Below are 13,762 nucleotides of genomic sequence, written 5' to 3' on the forward strand. Positions count from 1 at the left end.
AACAAATCCCCGACCTTCGTTGCCATTGTAGATAGGTTCTAGATTCTTAGATTCTTTTCATCTGCCAGAATTTCCAAATCTCGAGATATCTATGCATGGCCCCGCCCGGAACGGGGGTGGGGGGGGGGGGGGGGGGGGAGGCTATGCCCCCACTTTTTGTGCACCATACAAAGGAATACATAAGGTGTCATCACTTTAGGCCCCTACTTTTTTTAGCCCAGAAGTGCGTAAGTGGCACTAAAATATAAACAAGATATTAGATAGAGATCTTGAACTTCAAGTTGTAATTGTGAGTGCAGTAACTGAGTAAGGTTAGATTTTTGTGCTGAAGACTGCTTGTCAGCTAAAGAAACCCAGAAGTGGAAAAAGATGAGCTGAGAACCGATGCTTGTCAGCTGAAGAAACCCGGAATAATGAACTGAAGACCCTTTGGGTTTTTTTTTTGTGTGTGTGTGTGTGTGTGTGTGCTTGTTTTTTTGTTTTGTTTTGTTTTGTTTTTTACTTGTCAGCTGAAGAAATGCGGAAGTGGAAGGGGAGAGATGAGCTGCGAAGACTTTTTTTTTTTTTGCTTGTTAGTTCATGAAACCCAACAGTGCCCCCCCCCCCCCCACCACTTATGAAAACGCTCTGCTATGAATTTCAGTTAATATTGTACGATGTATAAAATGTGTATATTACAGTTAGGTGTGTTTTAGTAGTGAATCTGTGTTTCGGCAATGATATGTGCTTTGATACTTCATAAAGAAAAAAAGGAAAATGTGGAATGTTGGTTGTCATCAGAGTTCGGTAATTGGGAAGAATTTTTTTTTTCATTTGTTTCATTTTTATATAAATTTACAGAAGAAGAGGAACAATAAACAACAATGGCATCTCCAAGATGGGAGGAACTTGGTGTCAAACCAGACGTTATCGACAAGGCTCCACCCCTAAGAGCAGAGATTGTGTATCCTTCTGGGGTATCATGTGACTTTGGGAATGAGCTCACTCCAACACAGGTCAGTATGCTTCACTCATAGTCATGGTTAGAATTTGATCAGAGTGTTTTCTTCTACGCGAATGGGCGAGACACATTTTTGCACACAGTTTGCCTTGGTCATGTCATCTACTGGTAATTCATTTTAAAAGTTCTGAATCATGTAATTCTAATACTGATGAGATGTAGTGGGTGCCTCTGACATGCCTTGGAGAATGATATTGGTAGTCATTATCTGTATAATCTGTATATTATGTATAGGGACTATTGATTGCCTTGCCTGTTATGAGAGATTACGTACCTAATCCTCTTTCATCCTTATTGCATCACCATACCTTCATGAAGACACACTGCAAGTAACTGCTGTAAAGGGCTGGGCGCATAGAAGAATTAAGTTGGGTGAATACTTGTTGAAATACATGACTTTTGAACTGTGAATATGTTTAGAGTAGCTGTTAGGCAACCTTTGCATTAAGTCAGAGGCTGTTGATTGTAGCCTTTAGATAAATATCAAATATTATGACATTTTCTCTACTGATGTGACTTTAACTACTGGACTGTATTCAAGAAACACCCATGAATGTTCAGTGGCGGATCCAGGAAGGACAGCAACCAGCGCACGCCCCCCCCCCTTATTTTTTGTTGAAACAAAAGAAATAAAAAGAAAAAAATGGGGGAGTGGTGCGTGCCCCCCCCCCCCTTTTAATTTGGTAAACGCGCCTCCTCTTCACGAAATTCCTGGATCCGCCCCTGATGTTGCCGTACATATTTGTACTATTTTTAATGATGATGCTTGGTGTCTTTTAGTGCACTCACTTCCTTAGGAGAACTACCTGCATTATTGAACTGTTGCATGCATGAAGGTTTTATTTGTTGTTCTGAAAGACAAGAAATATGCTGGTACATCCAACATCTTGAAAGACTATGAATATGTCTGCAGCATTCATTATACAATGTAGTATTCAGGGGATGAATAACATAGTGTGCTCCCTCTAAACCATTGTTACTACAATGTATGGATTCCTCACAACATCAGAGTTACTTGTAAGAGCAAATGTTCATAAATGTAAATCCAATTCCTACTACTGGATTCTTGAATCCTGAAGAACAGAGCCAAGAAGTTTGTTTCATGTAAGATTCCATGTGTTTGGTAATGGTTTTGATGAATTACTACCAGGTACTTTGCAAAGAAATATTGATTTGATATAGTATATTTACAGTGATCAAGATGATACTTAGTGTAACATTCTGTATGATGCAATTGTTTCATCTACTACCTATTAATCTTAGAGTAAATATGAGGCATTGTATGTTCAAATTACACCCTATAGTAGAGACATCTCACATCATGTTTTCTCCATTCTCAACAAAATGCAATTATAGGATATATATATATATATATATATATACATAATTGGTGCATGTGTGTGTGTGTGTGTGTGTGTATGTATGTATGTGTTTGGCAATAAAGATGTAAAATTTTCAGATGCAAGAAGTGCCCTGTACCTCGTTTTGTCTGCCATAAACCCACTTACATGAACTGTGTTTACAAGTGTGGTCACAAGAATAACCTGGAAAGGTTAGAGAACCACGCCAGCAATGATGCCATAAACTGCACATCAAAAAAAAAAATATTAAAAAAAAAAAAAATGAAAATGGTGTGCGTAAGTGGAAAAAGAATTTTTACAGGTTTACAAGCAAGACAGAGAAAAATTAATGCTCAAAGTTTGATGAAACTTTGAAAAAGAAAGAAAAAAAATCAGAAAAAAAAATGAAAATGGTGTGCATAAGTGGAAATAAATTCTAACAGGTTAACAAGCAAGAAAGAGAAAAATGAATTCTCAAAGTTTGATGAACTTGAAAAAAGAAAGAGCGACGTCTTCCTTCTGATAAACTATGAACTTCACTCTGTTCTTTGATCTTCATTACGCTACTGTATTTGCTTTAAGTACAGGTGAAGGACATGCCACATATCACATTTCCAGCTGAAGAGGGCGCCCTCTACACCATCATCATGACTGACCCCGATGCGGCGGAGACAGTGCGGGAAGTCCACCATTTTATGATGGTCGACGTCTCGGGTGGGGACTCCAAGACGGGCAAGATCCAGACAGAGTATGTTGGATCTGGTGCCCCTGAAGGCTCAGGTACCAAAGAAATCTCTTTTAAAATGTTTTTGGAGAAAGAATTTATGGTGCTGTGTATCCGCACACTTATCATTGGACCACAGATAGTGTTAGAATTGAATTCAGTGTTTTATGCAAGTGAATTAAACAAACTGTGCACTGAACCATTTCTAGAAAGAAAATTGTTAAAAGACAATAATGACATACATGTAGTACTCGGGTATTTTGATTGCAACATACATTGTACCTCACTACTTTCGCACAAGTACCATGTACATGAAGGAGTAATGTCCATTCTCGTTGGTATGCAGAATTGTGCATTTCATATATTTCATATTTTTTATATTTCTTGGAATATTCTATAGTGATAACAGAGTGAGTAAATCCCATGTATGTGCAAACATAACTGTTTTAGTGTGATGAAGTGATGTCATGAAGACCTTGTTATGATAAGATTAAGTGGAGTCTCAGAGGGCATTCATTGAAGGACAGTTCGTGGCTAATCCTAATCTGTGCTAATCCGTCAAGCCTGAACTTGATTACATTGAATCTCACGTAGTGGTTGCAGAAGAAAAGACCACAAAACTGTTCATCTACACTCACTTTCTCTCCTTTTTGTCTTTCTCTATCTTCCTTTCCCTTCATATCTCTCCTCTCTCACACTTACATATATATTATATATATATGTATGTATACATATATATATATATAATTATATATATATATGTATATATATAATTATATATATATATATATATATATATATATACATGTCGCATTAAACGAGGTATATATATATATATATATATATATGTATATATATATCCCTCTCTTCCTCTCACTCCTTCTCCTGCCTCTCTGCTATAATCTGGGGTTTTTTTTAATCTTTATCCACTATCTCCCCTGCTACCACTACATGTATTTCTTTCTTCTGTCATCTCTCCCCCTCCCTCTCCTCTCTCTCTCTCTCTCTCTCTCTCTGCAGGCTTGCACCGATACTGCTTCCTGATCTACAAGCAGCCACCAGGGTACGTTCCTTCCGAAGCTTACCGGCCCCGGAACAAGGAGCGGCGCTACAAGTGGAGCCTGCGCAGGTTTGCCGCAGAGAACGGCCTGGGTGACCCCGTCGCCGGGAACTTCTTTAGGGCTCAGTATGACGAGTGGGTGCCAATCCAGCGTGCCGAACTTGAGGCTGCTACGCCTCAATAAATTTGGATAGAAACTTGTGGTCTTGATTAAAAATAGATGGTATCATGATTATGTCATGTAACAATGATCAGACTACAAATTATGTCAGTCCATTCCTATCTTAAAGAGGAACTGTGTAACATATGCATGCAGTAGCCTCATGAATATCTGTTCAGTTGTAAGACCAAGTTGATAGGAAGTACGTTTTACTGTTGTAAGACCATATATATCAGTCCATGAGAATTGAATTTCACCATGTTTTGTTTTCAAAGCAGTGCCTTCCAATGAATATTAACTGTAATCATATTACATATATTGTGATATGTAACGGCATAAATATTGTTCACAATTTAACAAAGTGAGACAATTTAACCAAATTTTGAAAATCATAGATGCAATGTCCATAATGAATGGTTTCTCTGTTTTTGGTTTTTTTTTCTTTTGTTTTACGTGGTGCTCTTGTGGCAATGATGGAAAGTAAAGAGTTAGGTCTTTACAAGTTATGCATACAGTGCACTTCTGTTGTAACAAATACATTTATAACAAAAGTCTTGTAAAAACAAAGCAAACATTTTTGGTTCAAAGTTATCATTTCTATATCTTTCTAAACTTTTTTGATCATAACAAAATTTCAATACATGTACGTATAACAAAACAAACCGTTGGTCCTGATAACTTTAATACAGTGTATAATGGGAGTGCTTTGTGTATATAATTTTATGGGTATATAATAATGTCTTTTTTTTCTATGCAGCATTTTGAATGAAGTTTATTTATTGTGCCGTTTGTTTCAAATCATATCAAATGAAGTATATTGTGTGTTATCTTTATGTTTCTTCTATGAAGTACATGTACAGTGTATGTTGTATAAGCCACAGAAGGATATTTCATCATGAAAAAATTTATGCACCGAACATTGGATTCAGTGCTTGTATATCTTTGATATGTTTGTAGAAAAACTTTATTTTCCCTTTCAGGCTGAAGTACTTTTCCTCTTCTTTTGTCCAGTTCTTACATTCTCATCGACACATACAGACACACTCTATCTCTTACTCTGTTAATTAATCCATATCTTATCATTTGGTCCCATGAGATTTGTTCCTGCGACAATTGCTCCCCTGAAATGTCTGCACGCTAAGCCAAACATCAATTCTGCCCACAAACATAACCCAAACCCTGATCCTAATCCTCACGTCAAACTCAATCTAAAACCCTATCTCAATCCTAACCCTATGTCCTTGAAGGAAATTAGACTGGAGCAATTGTCGCATGAGCAAATGTTGTGTCATCAATTATTTTGACATTCTCGTGATGCTGGCTATTTACACTGCCCTCTCTGCTTGGCCAGATACAGGCTTTAACAGCTGCTAATCAATCCATGAATGTTGTTTGTCTTTTTAATACTTTACTCTGCCATTTTAATGTAAGATAACCTGTGGAAATAGACATGATGATTGTATTTTTTTGTTGTTAATATGGGACTCCATTTCTGTTCATTTACAGCATTCCAACATTTGATGTGAAATCTGTGCCTTATCTTGATCCAAGTCATGTGCAATATTCCTTTATTAAACAAAAAGAAAAAAAATAATAATTCTGAATGAACTACTGAAAGTTGTCATTATGCACAAACATATATCACATATTCCTCGAGTTCAATTTACAGTGGGCAGCAAGGCATAAGTTTGAATTACTGTATTTCAGCTCAAATATTTAGCTTATATATCATGTTCATAGATTTTTTTTTTTCCTGTCGTTTATGGATTGACAGTGAGGGTATTATGGTCATTGTGATTTGTCACAGCAGATGTTTGAAGATCACCAACTCATCATCAATAATTGGACATACATTGTATATGTACACCAAACCAAGTCTTGTGTCATCTGTGACTATTCAATCTCCCCAAAAGAGGTGTGAATGAAAACATTAAAAAAATATATAGTACAGTGAATTGTTTGTGAGCGCATACATCTCGAGACTGTTTGAAGTAATATCTGATGTTCTCGAAGCAATTTTCAAATTTTAATGTTTGTCTATTCATAATATTGCTCCTTACGTAAATCAGAGCGCATGATAGCAATAACATTATGATGGTACAATTGTATTATACTTGGAAATGTGAGTTGATATGCTTATTCAAAATAAAACAAAATGGAAAGAAATCTGGATGACTCAATATTCAGTTTGTGCCGTAACTGCCTTACTTTTCATTTGCAATCTTCCTTAACATATATGATGAGACAATCGAGTGTCGAGCGCAAGATGAATATCAAAATGTGATTTTTTTTTTTTAACTTCATTTAACATCCGTAATATGTACAGGTGTGAATGAAATCTAATGGCTGTGGTGTCTCAAACATGGCAGCTCTGGCGTACGTCAGCTTAATCGTTTGAATTGTGATGTGAAATGAAACGAAGCGATAAAGAATTGATACTCCATAGGGTGAAATTTCCCCCGTGATCCCTTGAAGGGTTTTTGATAAGTTTTGAGAAAAGCAAGTCAGATGTCAAGAAGTTTGCTGTACAAGGTGTTTATCATTAATTACCCTACACATATAAAATTAGATACAGGGTAATAACGTGGTACATGTAGTAGGCCTACAGGTGAATTTATCAGTTAGAAATTTCTAGCAAGGTCAAGTAAAGAGGAACCTTGTAACAAGGACCTAGAATACCACGACAATTACATTGTTATTAATTCTCCCTATATCAGGGTTCTTAAGCAAGCAAACAACAACAAAAAAGACAAAGGAGTCGAGAGGTGCAAAATAACCTTGTTATGAAAGGGTTTTATTACATGCGACCTCTTTATTACGAGGTTCCACAGTAGTACTGTACAGGAATGATATAACTGTTGGGTTTTGTCACTATCCTTTAGGGAAACAGGGTTGAATGCAACAGGAACACGAAATACCGAGTACCTCTACCAGAAGTGCGAATTAGACTTCTGTTAAAACGTGATGCGCTTTTTTGTTGGTTAACAAATTGTGGGGAATATCATGTAGTGTGGTGTGATATGATGCGATGTGATGCGATGTGATGTGACGTGACGTGATGTGATGTGATGTGATGTGATGTCCCTATGTGAGGTACGTGTGGTAGGGTGTGGTGGGGTGTGTGATGTGATGTATGATGTGATGTGGTGTGGTGCTGTGTGGTGTAGTGGGGTGTGGTGTGGTAGGTAGGGTGGGGTGGGGTGAGGTGTGGTGGAGTGGAGTGGGGCAGAGCTACCAAGTCTCAAAGATTGTGAGTGAGACTCAAGCATTTAGGGTCTGTCTCACGACCTCACGCATTACACCCATTTTTCTCACGCATTGGGAGCATAGCATAAAGGATTAAAGTGAGAGTTGCAATGAAGGCAATATTTCCCTTTTGTCTCTCAAAATAAGTAAAAAATAGTCACTTACGTTATGCACCAGCTTGCACCATTAATCTTTATGAGCTAAAGATTGAAAAAGCTCCCTATACTGTGGGACGGTGGACACCCCCCTCCCACACCCTCCCCTTGCTCAGTCGTTTCGCTCCCTCGCTCACGCACATGTGCGCGCGCAGAGATGCCGAGTCATGAAAATCTCACTCATAAAACCTTTTTGAACTTGGCATCTATGAGTGGGATGTGGTGTCGTGGAGTGGAGTGTGGTGGGGTGTGTGATGTGATGTGATGTGATATGATGTGATGTGGTGTGGTGTGGTGTGATGGGGTGTGGTGTGTGATGTGATGGTGTGCGTCCGAGCACTGCCTGGGAAACGTTTAACTCGGAACAGCTCGGCATGAAAGAATGTATTGATAGTTTGTAAACATTTAGAAAATGTAGATGATGAAGAAGACACTTCAACTGGTCTAACATGATGATGAAAACAACGTTAGCTTTTATCTATCTTCTTCCCGTGCACTTCCCACTGGAAGATCGGAACATACTCGTCGTATTGTGCCCGATAAAAGTTTCCCGCGACTGGGTCTCCCAGGTCGTACTGCAGGGCAAAGTCCCTGGTGCTCCACGGTTTGCGACGTTCAGGGCGAACGCGTCGTCGGTAGGCGTCTTTCGGAGTAATTGGGAGACTTGAAGGCTGCTTGTAGATCAGATACAAATAAGTGTGGATTCCTGTAATTGTTTGAGAAAAATAAATTGTGTGAGAAGACAGAAATGATAAGCGACAGTCGTCATCCGTTGCAGAGCCTGCAAGTTTATGTGTTTTAGAGTATCTTACTCATTTCAGATATCTTCATGGAGTTCAAAGATGAAATTGCCTTTAATGGAGTTGGACCTGCCTCAACACAAACCCTGAAAATAAACTTCAAATAAGGATAAGAATTGACGCGAACACTTTTCGATTTGAAGAAGACCATTTTATGAAACTTCTTTCACGGCGCTGAAAAAAGGACTCAACCTGTTTATGAAGATTGACAAGATAATGAATGAAAGGTTAACTGTTGCTAAATCAAAATTGTTTCGGTGAAATCGAAATATTTTGTAGAATATTTCGCGTTTGATCAGACGAAGAAATAGATTGTAGATATTTACCATTTGTTGATATATCAATAATATTTCGGCACACATTAAACAGTTGCTGATTCTGTGTCGAGTTTTCATTTCGTTTACTATGATAAGCCATTATGTATTACAGAGGAAACTCGATATAAAGAGATCCGACATTGATAACAAAATACCTGATATAACAAGCTTATTTCTCCGGTCACAATGAATTTGTTTCCTTTGTTTTGTATTTCCTTTGTTTTGTATTGTTTATTGACTACTGATATAACAAAATATCTCAGTGATATAAAGATAAGAATTGACATGAATACTTTTCGATTTAAAGAAGAAAATTTTATGAAACTTCTTTCACGGCGCTGAAAACAGGACTCAACCTGTTTATAAAGATTGACAAGATAATGAATGAAAGTTTAACTGTTGCTAAATCAAAATTGTTTCGACGAAATCGAAATATTTTGGAGAATATTTCGCGTTTAATCAGACGAAGAACTAAATTGTAGATATTTACCATTTGTTGATATTTCAATAATAGGCAGGAGCTTCTTGGTTCTGCACACATTAAAAAGTTGCTGATTCTGTGTCGAGTTTTCATTTCGTTTACTATAATAAGCCATAATGTATTACAGAGGAAACTCGATATAAAGAGATCCGACATTGATAACAAAATACGTGATATAACAAACTTAAATCTCCGGTCACAATGAATTTATTTCCTTTGTTTTGTATTGTTTATTGACTACTGATATAACAAAATATCTGATATAAAGAACAAATTGTCTTGGTTCCCCCATCCCCCTAAAAAGGATCTCATTATACTGAGTTTCCACTGTATACAAGATAAAGAATAAGTAATGATGTTCTTTTCAGTCACTATGCAATTATAGCCTTTTCTATATAGGTTTAAAGGGGAATTTCGAACCAGCAAAAAGTTAGTCTGGTAAGAAATAGTAACATTTTAAGCATAACAGTGAAAATTTGATTAAAATCAGAAGAATAAGGAAAGTATGAAATTGTGCTATTTCGTATATTCTTACAAAACGGTTCTTGAACAGTCACTTTGAATATCCAAACGAGTGAGCTGGTGATGTCATCTCCCCACAGCTTGCCATGGAGTTGAAATTTGCATTTATGCCCCAGCCTCAAGTCCTGATAAAATATTCTGACTGATCACTGTCCATTTTGAAGTTATTCAGCTAGAAATTAATTATGTTCTACACTTTGATAGAAGAAAAAGAAATACATTTTCGTGTTTTTTTTTTTTTGTACAAGGTCACTGGAAAATTGTGAGGTGATGTGATCATCAGCTCACTCGGCACCTTGCTCGGTTTCTAAATATTTTGCAAGATGGTTGTTAATTTGAATTACCTTTATGTTTGTTTCAAACAATCTGGGGATAATCCTATATGTATAAATCATTTGAATTCTGGTTGAGTTGGGGTTACAAAACCGGGAGTATCTAGCAACACGTTACTTATGTAATCATAATGATGATGATGATGATGATGATGACGATATTCTCATGAGTAGTCCAAACAACCTCCTTGAAAAGTGATCGTCAGAAAAAATAAAAACTAGACCTCAATAGGACTAAAGATATAAAAATGAATGAAGATAGGCTTAATGTATTGTTGGCACACTGACTCAAAACAAGAAAGACTTGTGGCGGTGTGTGTGTACGAATGTTTCTTTCTTTCTTTCTTTCTTTCTTTCTTTAAGTGTTTTGTTTTGTTTGTTTGTTTGTTTGTTTGTTTTTTGTTTTTTGCTGGGACTGAGCAAAATTTACCCGTGTCTTTCGGTGGACCCGATTCGAGGTATTCGGCGTGGACGATTCCCTTGTCGACGTCATTGCCGGGAATGTTGAAGACGATCCAGTGGCATACCTGAAGTTGGATTGTCGGTGAGCCAACGTGGACGAAGAGTACGGTGTACAAACTGTCTTCGCTCGCTTGCCAGTCGAGGACAGGTTGGCGCTGGACCTGTCGAAATGGCGCGCGGAGTACAGAAACGAAACGAAGTAACTATACGTATAATCATTATTGGATATTTCATTGTTAATTACAGTCTACCACACTAAGAACATCGTACACTATGCCTTCCAACCCCATCTCTCCCACATTATCAAGAAAGAAAAAGTGACTTGACTACATTAATGACACTTATTAAAACTGAGTTTTTAAAGCAAAATCGCTTACATTATCATAATGGTTATGGAGTAGCATGCACAGTCAAATTTTAGAAATATATAAAACATGATCAGCTACAGAAGCCTAAAAAGGACAATGTCAATAACAGTTAAGTGGAAACAGCCAATTTAACCTAAAAATTACCAGATTCAGATGGCGAACGATGTCAATGTCAATAAGAACTCCTACGGTTTAATCATGATTCTTAGAGATGTAACTATTGTATTTGAATTGGTTTTTCACACAAGGAGTACTGAGATTTACTTCACTCTGTCAACTCTCATTGTAGTAATGCCTTCGTCAATCGGGACCCCAAAATACACTGCAAAAAGTCCGGTGTTAAATAGTGAACACCGAGCTGGTGTTAAATTTTCGGTGCTCATTTATGGTGTTAAATTAACACCTACGGGTGTCATTTCCAAATTTTAAACTGTTTTTTGAAGAGTTTCTTAGTAACTGCACTTCTTGTTGATTTTTGATTTAAACAAGACGATCAAGAATTTTACATTAAAATACTAGATTTTTGAAAAAATGTGAAAATAAATTTACACCAAAGTAACACCAGCTGGTGTGGTCCCTTATTGAAGCTGGACGGGTGTTAAACCATTGATATTAACACCAGCAAATATCAAATCAACACCATGTGGTGTCATTTTTGAATTAACACCAGTACAGTGTCAAAATAACACCAGGTACAGTGTCAAATTAACACCACGAAGTGTCAGGTGAACACTTTTCAACACCATCACAGTGCATTTTTAACACCTGTGGGTGTGGTCCTTTATTGAAGTTTGATCGGTGTTAGATTTAACACCCGTGGTGTTAAATCTAACACCGATGTTTTTACAGTGTACAAAGAAACTTTGGAGCCATGGGGCAAGATATCTGACTTTCAGTTTACAAGAGTTGGTTATTGAAATATACAATGTATCAAAGGAAGTTAGCTATAACATTGTATCTATGTTCTTTCCGACGAGGAAAGACTGCTTGACAAATATAAACACCAGCGCACCCCCTGTCCAGTTGGCCCCTATTATACTAAGGGGAATTGGCCAGTACCAAAGAAGAAGAGTCCGGGACGTTGTGAACAGTATTAAGCCTTCTAGCTATACCCCCTCTAACACGCTTCCGTAACGAGAGGTCCGTGTACCGGTATCTTTAACAGATTTCACTAAAAACCTGTTATAGGAATCATGTTCGAGTTCTTTATCAATGATCTGACATCAACAGCCCAATTTTCCTTCATAGATTTTAATTATTATCATTATTTATTCGGCTTTCAATCACAAATACCACACATGTAGTTAGTACATTTTTCGAAATCAGAACATACACTGGAGTGGTAAGTGTGCACCAGGTTGGGCAGCCCGGGTCTGGAAAGAGCCAACTAAATGACTTGGGCCCTGAGGCCATCCTCGATCCCAACCCACCTGGTGCGCCAAAAACAGTTTACATTGTGGTGAAACCAACAATATGATTATGATGAATTGACATAAAAAACACAATTAAGATGAAAGGTGAAAGACATGTTTCCCTTTATTCACTCACCTGGGTTGGAGTCAGTTCGTTTCCCAGCTCACATCTAACGCCATTGCTTGGCCATGTTACGGACAAGACTTCGGGCGGCACCTCATCCAGGACTTCGGGCAGGATATCGTACTCTCGATAAGCGTTCATTGTGTCTAAGTGAACTCAAATAGTCTTTATAATCATGAAACGTAGCTGTATATATATACCGCTCCAAATCTCTGTTCTGAAGTATATGCACGGAGACAGAAGGTTCGTTTCAGATCCGAGTCACTACAGGTCACCATTGAGAAGGCATTATAAAGTTCTAACATTGTATACTCTTGCCCGTATCTTGAATGTGCATACACTGTAGTTTAGAATGCTATCAGCTGTCGTAATTCATAGATGCTGGTATGGCGTCGGTGAGATGAAGTACGAAGGGAGAACATTGGACAAGGTTTCGTGATCTACATAGCGTTTTCTTTTCTTTCTTAGGATTGCTGCAGAAAATAGTAATTCCACTGATCTTAGCAAAATATTACGCAGGACCAATTTTTGTCAATTATCAGTCATAGATCTCCAATGTAATCTCTAATGCACTTTACAAAATATTTAGTCCGTTTGGTTATGACTGTCGACATCTTTGATAAAAGAATTAAGACAAGACAATGATCAAAGGGTAATTGGAATAACTATTCCCATAGTGTCTTTTAAATAGCATGCAAGATTATTCCTTCGTTAATGCGATTTCACAATGTTTTGGGTTGCTGTAATAAGAGGAGAGAAAGCATTATTACAACACGTCACGGATTGCGTGTGTGTGTGTGTGTGTGTGTGTGTGTGTGTGTGTGTAAATTTAGTGCTTGATAATGTTAATGTAACTTTGCTGATATCCTAGTTCTATTCTGAGAAATTTTACTTATGCAATGTAGAATCGGTACAAAGAAAAACGCTTCTCCCTTATTATAGAATGTAGTCTCATTCACCAAAATGCGTCCAAAAATCACACGCACCACCGAACTCACGTGACGAATAACAATATGATGCCTCTGAAATTAAAGTGACGAATGAATGTGTAGCTCAAATCATCGCATAGTTTTTATTCTGTTCATGGAAAATTGCTATGAAAGATATCACTGATGTTACCGATCTGCAATATTTATACATAGATGTAAAATTGTAAACTTCAGCACTGCACATACTTGCCTAAGTAAGATACGATTGCATTTTGTGTAATGAACAAGCATCTCTGCTTTTTTTAACGATCTACTTGAATTCTATAACGT

General features: G+C 37.4%; 2 protein-coding genes across 2 annotated transcripts; one reads left to right on the forward strand and one right to left on the reverse strand.

The window, feature by feature from the left end:
• Positions 1–863: 863 nt before the first annotated feature.
• LOC139735725 (protein D3-like) lies at positions 864–4,308 on the forward strand. The gene is made up of 3 exons (XM_071646472.1): positions 864–995; positions 2,928–3,120; positions 4,085–4,308. The coding sequence occupies exons 1-3, from the start codon at positions 864–866 to the stop codon at positions 4,306–4,308; spliced, it is 549 nt and encodes a 182-aa protein (XP_071502573.1).
• Positions 4,309–8,152: 3,844 nt separating this feature from the next.
• On the reverse strand, positions 8,153–12,644 carry LOC139735727 (protein D3-like). Its single transcript, XM_071646473.1, has 3 exons — positions 12,516–12,644; positions 10,568–10,760; positions 8,153–8,391 (listed from the first exon to the last, which is right to left on the reverse strand). The coding sequence occupies exons 1-3, from the start codon at positions 12,642–12,644 to the stop codon at positions 8,153–8,155; spliced, it is 561 nt and encodes a 186-aa protein (XP_071502574.1).
• Positions 12,645–13,762: the final 1,118 nt, after the last annotated feature.

This window comes from Diadema antillarum, unplaced genomic scaffold, assembly GCF_040938485.1.
Source record: "Diadema antillarum isolate AM-2024a unplaced genomic scaffold, OU_Dant_1.0 seq00000594_RagTag, whole genome shotgun sequence".
NCBI lineage: Eukaryota > Metazoa > Echinodermata > Echinoidea > Diadematoida > Diadematidae > Diadema > Diadema antillarum.

Bases quoted from the DNA above. Each gene is read 5' to 3' on its own strand.
- LOC139735725 (XM_071646472.1), top strand. From the start codon at position 864: ATGGCATCTCCAAGATGGGAGGAACTTGGTGTCAAACCAGACGTTATC. The intron at 996-2,927 runs GTCAGTATGCTT...CTTTAAGTACAG, and splicing joins ATGAGCTCACTCCAACACAG to GTGAAGGACATGCCACATAT. The intron at 3,121-4,084 runs GTACCAAAGAAA...CTCTCTCTGCAG, and splicing joins TGGTGCCCCTGAAGGCTCAG to GCTTGCACCGATACTGCTTC.
- LOC139735727 (XM_071646473.1), bottom strand. From the start codon at position 12,644: ATGAACGCTTATCGAGAGTACGATATCCTGCCCGAAGTCCTGGATGAG. The intron at 10,761-12,515 runs GTGAGTGAATAA...CCATTTCGACAG, and splicing joins ACGAACTGACTCCAACCCAG to GTCCAGCGCCAACCTGTCCT. The intron at 8,392-10,567 runs GTAAATTTTGCT...AAACAATTACAG, and splicing joins GGGTCCACCGAAAGACACGG to GAATCCACACTTATTTGTAT.